Source organism: Zootoca vivipara, chromosome 12 (genome assembly GCF_965207765.1).
Source record: "Zootoca vivipara chromosome 12, rZooViv2.hap1.1, whole genome shotgun sequence".
NCBI lineage: Eukaryota > Metazoa > Chordata > Lepidosauria > Squamata > Lacertidae > Zootoca > Zootoca vivipara.
Genome location: NC_142595.1, coordinates 46,718,744 through 46,737,619, shown reverse-complemented (window position 1 = coordinate 46,737,619; position 18,876 = coordinate 46,718,744). Strand labels below are relative to the sequence as shown.

The following is an 18,876-nucleotide window of genomic DNA, read 5'->3' as shown; positions in this document are numbered from 1 at the left end:
GGGTCACAATGTGATGATGTCGGACTGGGAAAAATTGTGGAAGAAGGGTATGAAGTTTACGGCATGTACTGTGTTGAAAGAGAATCTGATGAAAATGATGTACAGATGGTATTTGACGCCGGTTAAGTTAGCGAAAATGTATCACAAAAGTGACAACAAATGTTGGAAATGTAAAGAGGATGCTGGCTCATTCTACCATATGTGGTGGACATGCCCTAAAGTAAAAGGCTTCTGGGAAATGATTTATAATGAAATGAAAAAGATTTACAAAAATACATTCTTGAAGAAACCGGAAGCCTTTTTACTTGGAATAGTAGGGGAAGAAATTCCCAAAGACGATGTTATCTTGTTCATGTATGCCACCACAGCTGCTAGGATTTTAATAGCAAAATATTGGAAAAAAGAGGAATTGCCCTCGTTACCGGAATGGCAAATGAAAATGCTGGACTATATGGAACTGGCAGAATTGACAGGAAGACTCCGGGACCAAACAAGTGACAAAGTTGAAAAAGAATGGAGGAAGTTTAAAATATATATAGGGAAAGTATTTGACAATTAGGATTCTGAATATCCAGGGAAATAAAGAAGTTAAGGCAATAGGGAGAAAAATGAGGTTAAAAGTAGTAAATTTTGGTGAATGGTAGAAAGTTGAAAATAAGAAGAGTTAAAGGGATTATATGATGGGTAAGAAAGATGAAATAGAAACTGCTACAGATGTATATAAAAAAGGAAAATCTGTTAGTGGGGAATTGGGGAAGCCAAAAGACAATGTATATAAAAATGGATTGAAGTTGATATGTTTTGTTTTGTTTTGTTTGATGTATTTTGGTATTTTTGTATTTTTGTACTTTTATGTTTTTGTGTTTGATAAAAATAATTAATAAAAATATATTAAAAAAAAATAAGCTGGGGCAATAAGAATAAGGTTCACTATTTGACTGTTGATTCAGGATTCTAAACTATGTTTTATATAATTGACTTTTTATTTTGTTCTGTCTATACCACAACGTTCTTTTGTTGCTAAGGCTGATGGCTGACGCAAAGAAAGTTTCATTCATTCATTCATTTCTACTCCAATGCAAGTCCAAATGAATTCAATGGGAACAACTTCTAATATTTTTGTATAAGATTGGTTTAGGTGCAATCATTCACTTTTAATATACTAGAAGTCACCTCTTAGATTGCTATGTAAGACAGGCATAGAAAAATGGGGTGAAATGGTTTCTTTTAATCACAGTTTTAAGGTTCTTCAGCTTTCCATCACCACTATCAAATATATTCAATTCTAAACTTCATAGAAGAATAAACTAACTCCTCTACACTTATCTTCACTTGTCTATCACTATACCATGGTCAGAAATGCATACATAGCATTTTGCTCTATATTTCACTAATTTAAAGCTGAATTGTTAAACCACAAAAACTTCACAGAGTTCAATGATTTTTGCAGCTTGTATTTGCAGCTCATCATGTGAAAGGTTGGACTGGATGAATCCCAAGCTGGAATTAAGATTGCCGGAAGAAATATCAACAACCTCAGATATGCTGATGACACAACCTTGATGGCAGAAAGTGAGGCGGAATTAAAGAACCTTTTAATGAGGATGAAAGAGGAGAGTGCAAAATGTGGTCTGAAGCTCAACATAAAAAAAACCCAAGATCATGGCCACTGGTCTGATCACCTCCTGGCAAATAGGAGGGGAAGAAATTGAGGCAGTGAGAGATTTTACTTTCTTGGGCTCCATGATCATTGCAGATGGTGACAGCAGTCCTTAAATTAAAAGACGCCTGCTTCTTGGGAGAAAAGCAATGACAAACTAGACAGCATCTTAAAAAGCAGAGACATAACCTTGCCGACAAAGGTCCGTATAGTTAAAGCTATGGTTTTCCCAGTAGTAATGTATGGAAGTGAGAGCTGGACCATCAAGAAGGCTGATCGCCGAAGAATTGATGCTTTTGAATTATGGTGCTGGAGGAGACTCTTGAGAGTCCCATGGACTGCAAGAAGATCAAACCTATCCATTCTAAAGGAAATCAGCCCTGAGTGCTCACTGGAAGGACAGATCCTGAAGCTGAGGCTCCAATACTTTGGCCATCTCATGAGAAGAGAAGACTCCCTGGAAAAGACCCTGATGTTGGGAAAGATTGAGGGCACAAGGAGAAGGGGACAACAGAGGACGGGATGGTTGGACAGTGTTTTCAAAGCTACAAACATGAGTCTGAGCAAGCTGCGGGAGGCAGTGAAGACAGGAGATTGAAAAGACAAATGTTTTTGAATACAAGTTCATGCCATTAAAGCATTTTAATTAAACAAAAAAATGGGAATTTGGGGTTTTGAGAAAATGGGTAAATGTAAATGTAAAACGTTTAGAGTATTAGAATGGGTATTGGAATGAAGGAAACATCCATTCATGCAAATAATTGCAAGTAGCATGCTCTAAGAGCACATTTTGGTGATTTATTATTTATACCTCGTGCTATCTACAGCAAAGCTCATGCCTTTTTGTCACTCATACCTTGGGAAAGGAATAAATCTCCCATCAACTTGCTGCTGCTACAATCAGTTTAACAGACTCACAACACATACCACATTTTGTTAAAAGTTCTAGATTTCTCTGATTCTTTTTCCCCTCCCTTATTATTCTCCCCACCTTATTATTCCTTTTTATATGTAAGTGTGTATTTGTTGCTTTGTTGATTTTAAACAATAAAAACTATTTTTTTTAAAAAAAAGTTCTAGATTTCTCTATTTCACTTATCAGCCAGTGCCAGGTGTGACTTCATAGAGTAGTGAAATATGTTGAACCAGATTTAGATCTCACAAAGCAATTCTCAAACCATAAGGTCAATATCTCACAAAGCAGACTTAAACACTGTCTGATTCATGGTACCTGTTCTAGGAAGATTAGACACTTGCAGATTAGGTTCCCCAAGAACATACACAGCAGTAACCCCTCCATCCCCCTCTTGTTGGTCCCTGTTGGTGGAATTAAAACAAGGCATACAGAGTCTCCCTCCCTTTCTCCATATTGTTTTTCAAAATAGAAAGTATTATTATTTTCACAGAGAGAAAAGCCATTATTTATTGCCAGTCAGCTTAGTAGAATACACAATACAGTACTAAAGAAAATACTGGAAGGATTGATCCCAGCAATTATGGGGGAAGGAGAGTCTCTTACTGTGGATCATCCTCAAAAAGATTGTGTGATGGGTTTCCTTGAATAAATCTTCAGAGAGGGAAAAAAAGAATTGGGAAGCAATCCCACCGATGATGAGGCCACCTGACTGGTACCACTCATGGGGAACAGGAAATGTTTCAGTCTCAGGGCACCTCATAGCTGCTTTGCACAAAACATGAGGCAGCAGAAAAAGCAAAGTGAATGACCACAGCATCCTTGACAAGCTTCTCTGAAAATGTGGATGCTGTTGTGCCTATCAGTACCTGCAGAATGACTTCAGCAAACTAGATTGTATGATACCTGGCTCTGTCAACAGAGCAAAACAAGAGAGATTGGCACGTCTTATTTAAAAATTAAAGCAGTATAAACACATGGTTTGGGTGCTAAGTGAGATTTCCAATACTCAGAATTCAAGACAGACCAATAATATGAAGAAAATACAAAATGGGAGGGGGGAAATTGAGAGCCATGGCTGCCTCTTGCCACTATTCCTATCTCCTTGTGATACAGAGGAACATTATTATAATCCCTTTCATGGCTGTTTATTGGCAGTTTTCATATTCCTCTGTTGTTCTGACCAGGTGCACAAATTATAGTGATTTGGATAATTGTATGGTAACTTAATAACTTTTTAAAAGTTTTACTTCCAGTGAGGGTTGTTGTTGTTGTTTTGCATCATGTTGAGTTCTGTGTTTATTCTCAAATCTGCCTACGCCCTGCCTCTGCCCCTTTGTGGCACAAAAAGTGGCAATTAGCTTGAAGTGTTCCATGGTAAGTGAAAACTTCAGCAGGGACGTCAAAGTGAATCCATTTTGTTTTGTGGCTCAAAGCAGCAAATGCAGAAATAACACTGCCCAACTCCCATTTCACCACATGACCTGACAGCTATTATTTCTCTCCACAATAAATTTGTGGCAAAGAAACAAATGCATCATCCATAAGAGGGAAATTATACTATTGCAACAGTAAACATGAAATAAAGTCGTGTGAAGTCAGGGTGTTTATGTAAATTGTTTAAATTGCGTGTGTAGACCTTTTAACCACCCCCCAAAATAAATTCAAACAAGAGTCAAATTTTGGTTTGTTTTTTGGCAGAATTTAGGCCGCAACTTTATTGATTACAATCAAGTGAGTGGTTGCATAGGCTCTGGTTCGACTTTCTCCCTGCACCCTTGCAGGCAGCGGTGACCCTGGGCACCAACCATAGGTCAACCTTGGGTGAACACCTGGGACAGTGGAAAGCAGGAGCCCTGCTAGTCCTCCAGCCAGATGCCCCCCCTGGACTCAGGCTCAGGGCACAACACCTCACAGGGTTGACCAACCAATGAGTCTCTGGATTCCTTTAGCCAGAATGCCCATCGCATAGAGATGGCGAGACCCTTCTGCCACCCCAATCACCTGAACCAGAGCCTATCCGCAACCTTACAACTTGTGACGATTTGCTACTTGGCAGGTGAAACCCAAATGGCACAAGCCAATCAGCCAAGTGGGGAAAATTCCTGCCGTGCCCCTATCCCAACGACACAAGACGGCATAGCAAGGTCAACTGCAAGCCCTAAATATAGGGAGAGGGGGGTTGGTGTTCCGATGCACAGAGCCCCAAAGAGGAAGCTCAGGGACTTGTGCATGGGATTCAGTAGAGGTCCCTCAATGTACTTTAGCTGGCATCCCATTGGTCTAATTTCTCCCAGCATCGAGGTAACCTCCAATAGGGTGTTGTGGCCATCCAAACGTTCCCACCCACAACACAGGGTCTGGTTGCCAGGTCGCACCACAACACGTGCCCTCTTGTTAGGGAGGACCCGATTTATCTTCAGTTTGACTGTGTTGGAATTTAGCTGCTAACCACTCAGTCAAGTCACACACTGCCACCCAGACAGGGTTGGATTTAACTCCACCTATTTCCATCTGTTCCACATCTAAGGGGGCAGGGAGACCTTGCTGGCCCACCCCATCATGCGGCCCCACAACTCTAAGAAGGTGTTACATGTTAGCTCCAAAGGTGATCTGCATTCAGTCAACAGGCTGCAGAACCCAGAAGAAAAGAATTGGGTTTCAACTTTCACTTTCAATGTGACTCAGACTGCTTACAGCCCCCTGTACTATGCTGACCTTGCTCAATTCCATTTCTTCTTCTTTTGTTAGACAATATCCACCACAAACGAGGTTGCGATGTCGCATTAGAAATGAATGCAAGCAGCCATTTTAATACATTAAAAGTTGCTAAATACAAACACAACAGGGGAAAGAGAAGGAATCCAAACTGTGCGGCTGAGGAGGGAGTGTGCTGCAAGCTTAACAAGGTACTATTTGCCCACTCTTTCAGCAACCAGTCACCCACACCACCCCAAATTGGGTTGAATTATTTTTAAAATTATTATTTTATTTTAATTATTTTATTTTATTGAATGAATTGCTTGTTAACTGAAACAGACCTGTTTCTCCTCCTAGCTTCCTATTTCCTTCTCCTGAGGTGGCAACAACACTCCAGGGCCTCAGACAGGGTCCTACCTAACCCTACCTGGGGATTCCAGGGACTGAACCTGGGGTCTTCTGCATGCAGAGCAGATGTCCAGCCACTGAATTATGGCCTTGCAGTGGTGGCATACAAAAGGATGGGGTCTGTCTGGAGTTGTCTGGGCAAAAATGGCCCTGAGCTCCAGGGGAAGCAGCTACATATAGGCTTTCCCCTCCCCTTTGCATTTGACTGTATATCCAAATCTTCATGTGCCAATGGAAGATAATAAAGTGTGTTCTGGAGAGAAGAGGCTGGAAAGCCTTCCTGGACCTCAGTGTGAAGTGCTCATGACTGGCCACAGATAGACTACCTACAAGGCTGTCTATGTTGTGGCACATGCTTTGCATCCCATTTACTAGTTCAGATCAAAGCACAGAGCAATTGAAGGGGATGAAAGTTTTGGATTTCAAGATCTGCAAGCTTCACCATGATCTTATAGGGTGCTACACTGCTATTAGAAATTTACCTCTACATTTCTCTGTAAAATCTGAATCCCCCCCCCTTTCATCTCATGAAATGCTACAATTTCCCCCATGATTCTTTTGGAAGGGATTCACAAATATTTTTGCACTTCAGTCATGAAAATCATTGTACTCTTCTATCATTCCATTATAAAGGTTTAAGTCTCCTTTCTAAGAGCTGAATAAAAATGAAGGAGGAAATTGTTTAAACAATGGTTGTACATTATATTGAAAATGAGAGATGGTTGCAGAAGGGACCGTTTCTTCCGGTCTCTGGGGCCATTTAAGTGAGAGGAGATTGGTGAAAAACATTTGACAGATCTCTCTAATCTGAAGATTTCTGTCATGGAATCATTGAACCATCTCCCTTCAAAACACTGCATGGGAATCAAGAGACAATTCCCACCTTCCCACGGACATTGACATCCTTCTGCTCAATACACTTTCAAGACTAGTCCCTTCTTCCCGCTAAGCTTCTAGAGGGATAGTTGGACACTGAATATGAGGGAAATTGTATCCTTAGATTCAGTTGTTCACTTTGGGAAGAGCATCTTTTAAATATATTGATCCCAAGCTGCACCTTTACCTTATTTGCAGGCAGTTCAGTTCTTACATCAATAATGCCATAATATGATGGTGAAATTCTGCCCCAGTCAGCAACTGAGCCACTGCATTTTGCACTAGCTGCAAAAGCCAGCCTCAGGGACAGCCCCACAAATTGTGCATTGCAGGGGCAATTCATTCTGAAGGCTGCTAGTGCAAATGAAACACTATCAGAAGGGCTTAAAAGCCTAAAAAAACATGTGGAAGGAAGAGACGGTCCTAACAAAATAAGAGTGGATTATCAAAATGAAGATTTTGCTGAAATTGTAAAGATTACCATGAAGAACAGACACCAAAATGATAAAAGTTTAAAACAAAATGGGAATATTTTGTTGAGTACCTGAAAAACCATTGTAGCTATTTAGAAACACTAGCAGGATTGTTATGGAAACCAGGATGAGATGGGGGGAAGTCTGAGGGGTTTGCATATTCCCAGTATTGTATATATGGTAAATGTTTCAAGTGTATGGAAATAATTTACCAGAGTGAGGGGAAAAACAATTGTTTAATACTTTTTCTTAATAAGTTGTTCTCTGTTGTTCAGCTCAGGCCTCAGAATAATGATGTAGCATTTAGGGGCAAAGATGCAGCCCAATAACCCAGCACTGGAGGACAAGATGGAAAAGATCTCCACAGCCACCATGTGTTTCCCTCTTGTACTCAGGTAGGCTGGAAAAAAAGACAGCCAAACACAGCAAAAGAGCAACATGCTGAAGGTAATGAACTTGGCTTCATTAAAACTGTCAGGTAACTTACGGGCTGCAAATGCGGCAACAAAGCTGGCAATGGCCAAGAGGAACATGTAGCCCAGGACACAATAGAACATGGTGACTGAGCCTTCATTACATTGCACAATGATTTTTTCAGCTAAAGAGTGCATGTCCAGTTCAGGGAATGGGGGAGATGCCATCAACCAGAAAATACAAATAGTTGATTGAATAAGAGAACAGGAAAAGACAATGGAATTTGTCAGTCTTTTTCTTAACCACTTCCTCATGCTGGACCCTGGCTTGGTGGCCAAGAAAGCTAGAACTACAGTGACAGTTTTGGCCAACACACAAGAAACGGCTACAGAGAAGATGATGCCAAACATTGGTTGCCGGAGGAGGCAGGAGACTTTGCTAGGTTCACCCAGAAATAGCAATGAAGAGAGGAAGCAGAGCAGGAGAGAGACAAGGAGAGAGTAGGTGAGGTCCCGGTTGTTGGCTTTGACTATGGGAGTATCTCTGTACTTAATGAATATTCCTAGCACCAAAGCTGTGATGAGGAAGAAAGAAAGGGCAATGGATGCTAAACTGATACCCAAAGGTTCTTCGTAAGAAAGGAAGGTCATCATTTTCTGAATGCAGGCAGTTTTGTTCTTGTTTGGATACTGAGCTTTTGGGCATCTGAAGCAGTCATTCATATCTGAAAAATAAACAAGGTGAAATTTCAATACTGATTCAACAGTATTTTGTCTTCCATGTGACATGAAATTCAACCTATTGGATCCATGTGTTTTGGTGTTTATATAAAAAATGCTTTGTTCTCACTCATTCTTAAGGTTATCATAGGTTGTCAGCTAAGTTGATAATAGCTGAGTAGAAATCCTTCAAACTGTCTTTGGGATAAGTAGATAAGAGTCAATGGCCCATTTCATCCAGCTTCCCGATCTCTCAGTTGCCAACTAGATTCCTATGGGAAGCTTGCAAGCAGGACCTGAGTGAAACAGAAGTCTTTCCCAACCCCCCCCCACTTCCCAGGAACTTTTATTTGGAAAAATGCAGCCTTTGAGCATGAAGGCCCAGAAAAGTCATCTGAGCTCATAGCCATTGATAGCCTTATCTTACATGAGTTTGTCTAATTCTCCTTTGAAGCCCTCAAAATTTGTGCCCATCACTGACTCTTGAGGGAACAAATTCCATAGTTTTATCAAATACTTCATAAAGAGGTTAACATTATTTTGCTCGTTCTGAATCATCCAACACTCAAATTCCTTAGATTCCCCCCAGCTCTAGTATTATGAGAACTGTATTTTTTCTTTTTAATCCAATTTCTCAATGCCTTGCATTATTTTAGGCATGTTTTTTAAAAAAATTAATTTTCATTCATTTTATATATAAACACATAAAGCATTAACCATTCATAGATAAATAACCCACATACAACACAGCCTAAAAAATATAAAAATATAAAATAAAAATAAAAATAAAGTAAAATACAATTTCTAATATTATACTTTTTAATGTTTTTTTATTTATTTCAATCTTTAAAACCATACAAAAGAATCATAATCATCATTTACAAAATGATAGAAAAAAAAAAAAGAAAAAAAAACAGAAAAGATGTGGAAGCAAACCCACAGCAATTTCAACCACAACATGTCCTAATCTATACACAAATTTCCTCCTCTAAATGAAAATAAAAAAAGAAAAGGAAAGAAAGAAAAGCGAGGGGGGGAAAACAGAAGGAAAAAGAAAAAAAGAAAAATCTATACATATATAGTAAAACACCAAAAAATAACAACGATCTTCCAATCATATCCTATGCAATTTATATTAGTCCATCTTATTATACATAGAAAGTTCACCTCTGTTTTTCTCCTTTTATCTTCCCGCAGGTTCAGTTCCAATCTGCCTTCATGATCTTATTACTTTCCTCATTGATATATAATCGTCAAAGATCCTCCATTCCTTTTTGTTTGTTTGTTTTGTTTGTCCCCTAATTCTCCCAGTGACCCTGGCTAGCTGTGAATATTCCTTCATTAAAATTTGCCAATCTGTTACGTTGGGTGTGTTCTTACCATAGCTGCCAAGTTTTCCCTTTTCTCGCGAGGAAGCCTATTCAGCATAATGGAAAATCCCTTTAAAAAAGGGATAACTTGGCAGCTATGGTTCTTACTTTTCCAGTTTCCTGCGATTAAAACTCTCGCAGCTACGATGTCATACATAAGTAATATTCTGTTTGCACTTTTTATTTCTTCTGGTATTATATTTAGTAGGAACATTTCTGGTTTTTTTATAATCTTACATTTCAACATTTTCTTTAACTCTTCATAGATGTTACTCCAATATTTACTTATCTCTGCACATTTCCACCACATGTGCATTTGAGTTCCTATTCCTTTCTCACACCTCCAACAATTTGGTGACTTATTTTTGTACATTTTGTCTAATTTTTCAGGAGTCTGATACCACCTGTACATCATCTTAACAATATTTTCCCGCAAATTGTAATTTTATATCTTTTCTCCACAGCCTCTCCCACTGTTCTATAAGAATATTGTGTCCAAGGTCTTGGGCCCATTTTATCATAGATGGTTTAGTCTGCTCCTCTTTTAACTCCCACTCCAGTAACAGATCATACATATGTGAAATTAACTTTTTGTCATTATGTATTAACTCTTTTTCAAATTTAGACTTCTCCTTTGCAATTCCCATTTTTTTGTCCTCGATTAGTCCCTGATTAATCTGGAAGTATTGCAGCCAGACCGAAAGATGATTCTTAATTTCTTCATATCTTTTAAATGTTGGTTTGTTTTGTATGTTTTCCTGATAACTCATGATATGTGGCAACTTTTTCTTCCATATTTAATTTTTTAACTGTGATTACATTTATCGGTGATTTCCACAAGGGTATCTTGGGTTCTAGTATACCTTTGTATTTCACCCATATCAAGTACAAGGACTTCCTTATTAGATGGTTTAAAAACCCCTTGTGGACCTTAACTTTCCCATGTAGCAGGTAAGAGTGCCAACCGAATCTGTTTCCTACTCCTTCTAGGTCTAGAATCTCTGGCCTTTCCAGGGTTATCCAGTCCTTTAACCAGACCAGTCCTACTGCTGCATGATACAACTCTAGATTGGGAAGGGAGAATCCCCCTTTCTTTCCTGTCTGTTAATAACTGGTACTTAATTCTCGGTCTTTTATTATTCCATACAAATTTGGTAAGGTCTTTTTTCCACTCAGCAAAGCATTTTATTCCTCCCAATATTGGTATCGCCTGAAACAGGTATATCAATTTCAGGAGTATATTCATTTTCACTATTGAGACTCTGCCCCAGAGGGAGATATGTAGTTTACTCCACTGTTCCATTTCCCTTTTGATCTCACTCCACACTTTTTAATAATTATCCTCATATAGTTTTAATCTTTTTGCTGTCATCCAGATACCTAGATATTTTACCTTCTTTTTTAGTTCCAGACCTGTCAATTGTTTTAACTCTTCCCTTTCTTTTTTATCCAAATTATTAGTTAGCAATGCTGTTTTTTTATAGTTTATCTTCAATCCTGCAACTTTCCCATATTCGTTTATAGTTTTTAACACTCTTGGGATGCTTTCTTTTGGGTCTTGCGCTGTTACTACGATATCGTCCACAAAGGCATGTATTTTATATTCTCTTTTCCCAACCGTTATTCCCTTTATCTCGTTTTCATTTCTAATTTTATTTAATAACACTTCCAGCACTAAGATATACAGCAGGGGGGAGAGTGGACAGCCTTGCCTTGTGCCTTTCTCTATCCAAAAAGATTCTGTCACACCTCCATTTATTATTAATCTCGCCTTCTGTTGTTGGTAAACTGCTCCTATAGCGTTCTGCATCTTTTCCTGCAGACCAAGCATACTTATTTGTTTCTTCAAAAATTCCCATGAGACATTGTCAAATGCCTTTTCGGCATCTAACATCAGTAAGGCAGCTTTTTTATCTATCTTAAATTCCAAATATTCTAATATATCTATTATGTTCCTGGTGTTGTTGAATATCTGCCTCCCTGGGAGAAATCCTGCGTGGTCTGGGTGGATTATTTCCTTAAGTATATTCTTTAATCTCTGAGCTATTATCCCTGCAAATATCTTATAATCACTATTTAATAGGGATATAGGCCTATAATTTACCAAGCAGGACCTGAGTGAAACAGAAGTCTTCCCCATCCCCCCCCCATGTTTGTCTAATTCTCCTTTGAAGCCCTTGAAATTTGTGCCCACCACTGACTCTTGAGGGAACAAATTCCATAGTTTTATCGAATACTTCATAAAGAGGTTAACATTATTTTGCTCATTTTGAATCATCCAACACTCAAATTCCTTAGATGCTCCCAAGCTCTAGTATTATGAGAACTGTAATTTTTCTTTTTATCCAATTTCTCAATGCCTTGCATGATTTTAGACATTTTTTAAAAAAAATAATTTTTATTCATTTTATATATAAACACATAAAGCATTAACCATACATAGATAAATAACCCACATACAACACAGCCTAAAAAATAAAAAATAAAAAATACAATACAATTTATAATATTATGCTTTTCATGACTTTTTTAAAAGAAAAAAGAACTTCCTCGAATTCCCCTCGTCTGTGGTTCATTCCAAATTCTCTTTCGCAAATTCTATATCTTGAATTTAAATCATTCCAGTTTAAATTAAACTTCCCTCAAACATCACACATTATCTAACATAATTCAAAAATCTGCAGTTTCTATACACTTGAAAATCTGTTTCCAAATTCAATTCTACAATATTTTTTTAAAATTCATTCTAATTTATTTCCAGTCTTCTTCCACCAATTCTTCTCCCTGGTCACGTAGTCTCCCTGTCATCTCAGCAAGTTCCATATAACCCATCAATTTCATCTGCCATTCTTCCACAGATTTTAGGCATTTTTATCATGTGCCCCAACTCACCCCCCCCCCTTCCGTCCAGAGTCCTCGTAGGATGCAAAATATGATTTCCACATAACTCACCATCCTGGTTTGAAATTTCCCCTTCTGGACATGGAACACAACCATAGCAACAAAACTTTCCCCCTTCTTTCTTTTTCTTCTGATTCCCAGGGTGGCAGTGGTCATTACACAGAGAAAGGGGAATCACCTATCAATAGCAGAAAAGCAGTTTAGGAGATCAGAGAAACTAATTGCTTATTTGACTTCTCTTAATGGAGTTCACCCCTCAGCATAAAAAGGTTTAATATAAGTAGCTGCCATACACAGCTGCATTAACTATGAACCTCATTATTTGGGATCCCCTCCAAACCTATGACAAATTTTGCAATCATTCTGCAGCACAAACTCCACATTTTGCAGTGCCCTCCAAACACTGTCTGAATTCCCCAACAAGGTGCTACCCTGCTCACCCGAAATCCAATAATGTCCAATCCACTCCAAACCTGTGCCAAAGTTTTGCATTCATTGATTGGGATGACAGGTAAGGCACCTGGTTTGGCAGGTAAGCCACACAGTTTGAGGCATAGCTGCCAAGTTTTCCCTTTTCTCGCGAGGAAGCCTATTCAGCGTAAGGGAAAATCCCTTTAAAAAAGGGATAACTTGGCAGCTATGGTTTGAGGGCTCAAGAAAATGCACCTTTTTTGCAAAATGCTGCAAAACAATTGAAAAACATCTCACCAGGACTTCATTTTAATCTTGCCTGGGGATGCAAGGGATTGAACTCAGGACCTTTCATATGGGATCTATTAAAGGTAAAGGGACCCCTGACCATTAGGTGCAGACGCGGACGACTCTGGGGTTGCGGCGCTCATCTCACTCTATAGGCCGAGGGAGCTGGGGTTTGTCTGCAGACAGTTTCCGGGTCATGTGGCCAGATAGAAAGAGAGATTAGAGAATGGGCAGCTATGAAGCAATTTCATTTGGATATGCCAAAACTTTGCTTTTTATATATGGAAGGTATAGTAAATATGAATGAAAATATTACTTCTACAGAAATGCAGGGTTCCCCCTCCCCTAGGCAGTTCAAAGCCGCATCTAATTTGAATGTGTTGGGAAGCCACATTTGTCCTCTGTCCTATCAGATACAAACAGCAGTGTAAAAGAAAATGGAATTTCCTGACCCCCAAAGAACACATCTTAAGAACAGTGGAGACCAGAAGAATTCCTAGAATAGAGACCTGATTAAAACCTCTGTGCCATACAAGCATATCTTCATGAATGATGAATGCTTCTCCTTCAAGAGCACCAGGATCAACACATCCAACTTTCATTCGAAAGAAGGACTTGTTTGGGAAGGTGATCATGTTTGTGATGTCAAATCCGCTTCTCAGTTCCCTTTTTTCATTAAAGGACATTGTTTCTCCTGCTGAGTTGTTAAACGAAACGTCTTGCAGAAAATAGTGGAGCTTATTCAAAGGGGGAAAGGGGGAGGGGAGAAATATATACAAACATATAGTGAAGGCCAAATATCAAAATGAGCTATTTCAGTCTAGTGGATGGAAAAGTTATAGTAACAGAAGGCTAAAATACTGTGCATGCTAAACATACAGGGAAAGGGGCAATCTTTTATTTAAAAATATCACATTTTATGATGTGTCACTTTGGAGTAATTGGCTAACTGAAATACTATTTGGTTTGCATTATGTTACTCCCTTCTGTATGAATATTGCTTATGGATCGGCACCTAACACAGAACAAGTATAAAAAATGAGTTTTTTTCATATAGCAGATGGAAAAGTTACAAAATGGTATCACTTTGAAAATGTCCTATTTCATAAAGTTTGGGCTTCGGGTATTTGTCTCATTGAAATAATATTTTGCAACGTGTTACCTGCCAAGGCTGCAGCTCTTGAAGTTCAAACCTTTTGTCTCCTGCCATTACTCTGTGCTTTGATCTGTATGAATAAATTGCATGCAAAGCATGAGCCACAACAAAGACAGCATTGTAGATACTGTAGCTGTGGCCAGTCATGCCCATTTCAAAAAGATGGCCAGGAAGACCCTCTAACTTCTCCTCCCCTGTACATGTTTCAGTATCTTGCATGAGCAGATCTGGAAATGGACAGTCAAATGCTTGCTCCCAGAAGTCCTTGAGAAAACCATCACCTGGATTCCAGTAAGGTTTTATGCTCTGAAGAAATTCATGGAACTTGAGAAGCTCATTTGAGTGAATGGTGAAGGAAATGGCACCTTGAAAGAGCTCAAGATCCCAAGATTTTTGAAAACTCAATAATACAAAATCAATTTGAGTTGTCATGATCCACACTTTTCTCAATGTTAAGCTTTCCTTATTTTCAAGATCTCGTAGAAACATAACAGATCTCAGCCAGGTCAATGTCTGAGAATCTCCATAGACGATGAATGCATTGGCTTTGTCATTTGTGAGACCCACATAATACCTATCAAGCAACTGAAAAATTTCGCCCAACATATCAAAACGAGCAATTTTTTCCATTCTTTGTGTGAAGGCTGAACAGATTCCATGCTGGTAGAGCAATTGCTCCAGGGCCTGCAAGAAATTTTCTCCTCCTTCATCATCAGTAACAAAGAGTCCAACCCATGTCCATCCAAAACGCTGGAGCAAATTGATGATTGCCATGTACTGATGAGCTTCATTGGGCACCATGCGGTAAAAGGAAAAGAGGTTATCTATTTCACTCTTCTCTTGGGGAAATGAACCATATGCAACCTACAAGGAAAAGAACAGACATAATAATGCTACCTAAGTATAAACAATTAATTTGAGTATGTGGTCTTCATTCAAGAAATGTTTGTTGAAGCAATTTTGAGGTTTCCAGACAGTGAAACTGAAGGATGCTTCCAGCTGAATATTCAAGAGCTGTGGTGACATTTTCCAATTTCTGGATATTTTATTTCATACAGTATTTATGTCTTGTCAGAAATGTCCCTTTGTTTCATTTGTAGAGTGCAATCCTATTGTGGAATTACTCTGTGAAAATTTAGGATTTCGGGAGAAGCAGCACTAGTTGGATTAACCCTAGATAAATCTTTGCCATGTCCGATAGGCTGGCCAAATTCCTCAATGCACCAACCGAATGCTACTCTAGTTCAACTGTTGGGAATCATGTATAAGATGCACAATGCACATGGCAGAGGAAGACATAACAGTTATGTTTGATCTATATGGGTTGAAGAACTGCAGTTCACATACTCAAAGTGCTGTATGTGTGTGTTGCAGATGGTTGGGCCGAAGCTACGAACATGAGTCTGACCAAACAGCGGGAGGCAGTGGAAGACAGGGGTGCCTGGCATGCTCTGGTCCATGGGGTCAGGAAGAGTCAGACACGACTAAACAACAGGGTGCTTGTGTTGGAAGTGTCCAAGGTGCTGAATGCTCTCTGCATTCACTAGTGTAGTAATCTCTACTGTTAAGGAGTAATCTATGTTTCTGATAGACATTGTAGCTTCTAGAGCTTCAGCATCAGTCATATTCACATTCTGAATCTCAAAATCATTTTTGGAATGGTAAGAGAAAAGTGAGATTTTTTGGGGGGGAGGGAATCATGTCCCTATGCTTAAAACCTACTTGTGGAATCTTGTAGAGCCTTAAAGTGTCAGCCATATGGAAGGAGGTATCAGAGCTAAGTCCTCCGATGATGGCTATGAGGTTTTTCTGTGAGTCACATTTGTAGTTGGGAGCAAATCTATGCATTTTAAAGAGCAGGTCCAAAGTGTTACGATATGTAATCCTTGCATCATAATAGCTGTCGTAGATGTGGAACCCCAGGGTGACATTGGGCAAGAGGTTGGGATTCTCATTTATCACTTTTACAGCAAATGCCAAGGCCAGGATGTGCTGGTAGAATTTTGTTACCATGCTGCAAATGAGGTCAGTTTAAAATTTCAGAGGAGAATTGTACAATGCAGTAAGTAGACAAAACAAATGGCCATTTCTGTCTCAAACAGATGTATATTGAACTAACTTTGTCTTTTATGGTGGCTCTAAAATAATATATATCATCCATCTCTGTATTATGTCTTGTTTGACCTTTAATCTCAGTTGCCTGCCACCCTCAAAAGATAACAAAAATCCCCCCTTTCTCTTTTTACTCAAACTGGCTAACTTACAGGTGACCATTCTATGCATGTAGCCCAGGAAAGCAGCAATATTTCAAACAAATTCACTCAAACAGTCCCTGATTCATGATATATGTTCTAGGAAGATTAAACAGAGTCTGTGCCCCAAGACTAGGTACAGTAGTATCCTCTCCATCCTCCTCTTGTTGGTCCATTTGGTGCAATTAAAACTATCCATTTGGTGCAATTAAAACTAAGAATACAGAGCACATCTTCATATTGCTTTTCAAAATAGAAAGGATGATCATTAATCACAAAGTTCAAAGCCATCATTTACTGCCTGCCAGTTTAGTAGGATGCACAGTACTAAATAAAGTACCGGAACTGGGAAGGATTAATGCCACAAATGAAGGGGGAGGGGGAGTCTCTTACTGTGGATTATCATCAAACAGATTCTGTGAAGGGTTTTCCTTGAATAAATCTTCAATGATGCAATAATAGAACTGAGAAGCAATCCCACCGATGATGAGGCCACCTGACTGGTACCACTCATGGGGAACAGGAAATGTTTCAGTCTCAGGGCACCTCATAGCTGCTTTGCACAAAACATGAGGCAACAGAAAAAGCAAAGTGAATGACCACAGCATCCTTGTAGTCAAGCGTCTCAGAAAATGTGGATGCTCTTGTGCCCATCAGTACCTGCAGACTAATTTAAGATAGATTGCATGAGACCTGTCTGTCACTACAGCACAACAAGAGAGATTGGCACACCTTATTTTAGAATCAAAACAGTATGAACACATGCTTTGGCCAATAGGTGAGATTTCCAAAACTCTGATTGCTAGTCTGACCAATAATATAAAAATAAAATAAAATGGGAGAAAGAAAATTGAAAGTCATGCCTGCCTCTTGCCACTACTCCTATCTATTCATTGTGCATAGTTTCATCTAATATAATCTCTTTCATGGCTGTTCATTGACAGCTTTCTCGTGCCTTCTGAAATGCCTCTGCAGGCCTGACCAGATGCACAGATTATAGTGATTTGAATAATTGTAGGTTGAGAAATCAGTAAAAGATTTAATTTCAGTTCCAAGGGTCGTTTTATAAAAAAACAACATGTTGAGTTGTGAGTTTATTCTCAAAAGCCTACATGTTACCTCTATCCATTAGAGCAGGGGTGGGCAATTCCTAAGAGACTGTGATCTACTCACAGAGTTAAAAACTGTCAGTGATCTACCCCCTTTTGGGGGGTTCAGGTCAAGGTTGTTGAGGTTTTTTTTTTTTTAGGATGGAAAGTCCTGTTTTGGGGAGTTTACGTCGAAGTTGTTGTCCTTCTTTTTGGGAGGAGGAAAGCCACATTTGAGGGGTGCTGGGCAAAAATATTGAGCTTTCTTTAGGGGAGCCAAAGTTGTTGAGCTTCCAGCTTCCGGTCCGTCACGCTGGTGAAGTTGGACGCAGGGACTTCGCGCTCTGAAGTCCCTGGGCTTTGTGGAGGGGGGGGGAAGTCCGCAGAGCGAGTGGACTCCCTGAAAAAACACCAGGTAGAGAGTCCCGGTGACATAGCGCCCAGGTGCCTGCTCCAGACGCGATTCCTCCGCTGCCCGAGAGCTCCGTAGAGCGATCGAGAGCCAGCGGAGTGGAGTCGCGGGAGCCATTTTTGGGTTTCATCTTACCTCCTTGAAGTGAAGCTCCGAGTCCTCAGCCTGCAAGCGGCAGATTCTTCCAAGAAAATAAAAGACTTGTACAAAGTAAGTTAAATCTCAATTCGGACCTTAAAAAATTTAAATTTGAAGATAGGAAGAGATTTTAAAGCAACGGAAGCCGATCTCTTCCAAATGGTAAATCGGGAGGCGTATTAAATATTCCTGAGCCGAAAAGGGAAAAAGTTCTTTTTTAGATTGTGGACCCGAAAGAAAGAAAGACTTTTCCAAACCTTGCTAGCCCCCGGTGTCAATACCCCTTGAGGTTCAGCAGGAATAAGGGGAAGGACGCTTTGACAGCTGTCAAATGCTGTCAAACTGCTATAGGATTAAAAAAAATGATTTTATTGCTGTGGACTGTTAAAATTGATTGAAGAGGATTTAGAAGTAATTTAAGTGGAATTTAAATTTGAAATCTAATGAAGTCTAAGACAAAGGATAAGATCAGCCAAGATGGAGCCGACAACGTGGTAGAGAGGAATTTTCCAGCATTCTTTGGCCCTTATCTCTGGCCTGCCTGTGGTTAAGTTAACTATGAAAACAAGGTTTTCTCAAGCCTTCCAGGAGGCTGTGTTGAACTATCTACAAACATGGGAAGATATTTACAAGGAACGGCAATGTCTGAATCCAACAGAAACGGAGAATGTGGTGCAAGATCAAGATTTAGAGGACA

General features: G+C 39.4%; 1 protein-coding gene across 1 annotated transcript; it reads right to left on the bottom strand.

Moving 5' to 3' along the window:
- Nucleotides 1–7,266: 7,266 nt before the first annotated feature.
- Nucleotides 7,267–17,092, bottom strand: LOC118078940 (vomeronasal type-2 receptor 26-like). Its single transcript, XM_035102948.3, has 6 exons — nucleotides 16,935–17,092; nucleotides 16,012–16,303; nucleotides 14,296–15,153; nucleotides 13,643–13,870; nucleotides 12,486–12,612; nucleotides 7,267–8,168 (listed from the first exon to the last, which is right to left on the bottom strand). Exons 1-6 carry the CDS (start codon nucleotides 17,090–17,092, stop codon nucleotides 7,267–7,269), a joined length of 2,565 nt encoding a protein of 854 aa, XP_034958839.3.
- Nucleotides 17,093–18,876: the final 1,784 nt, after the last annotated feature.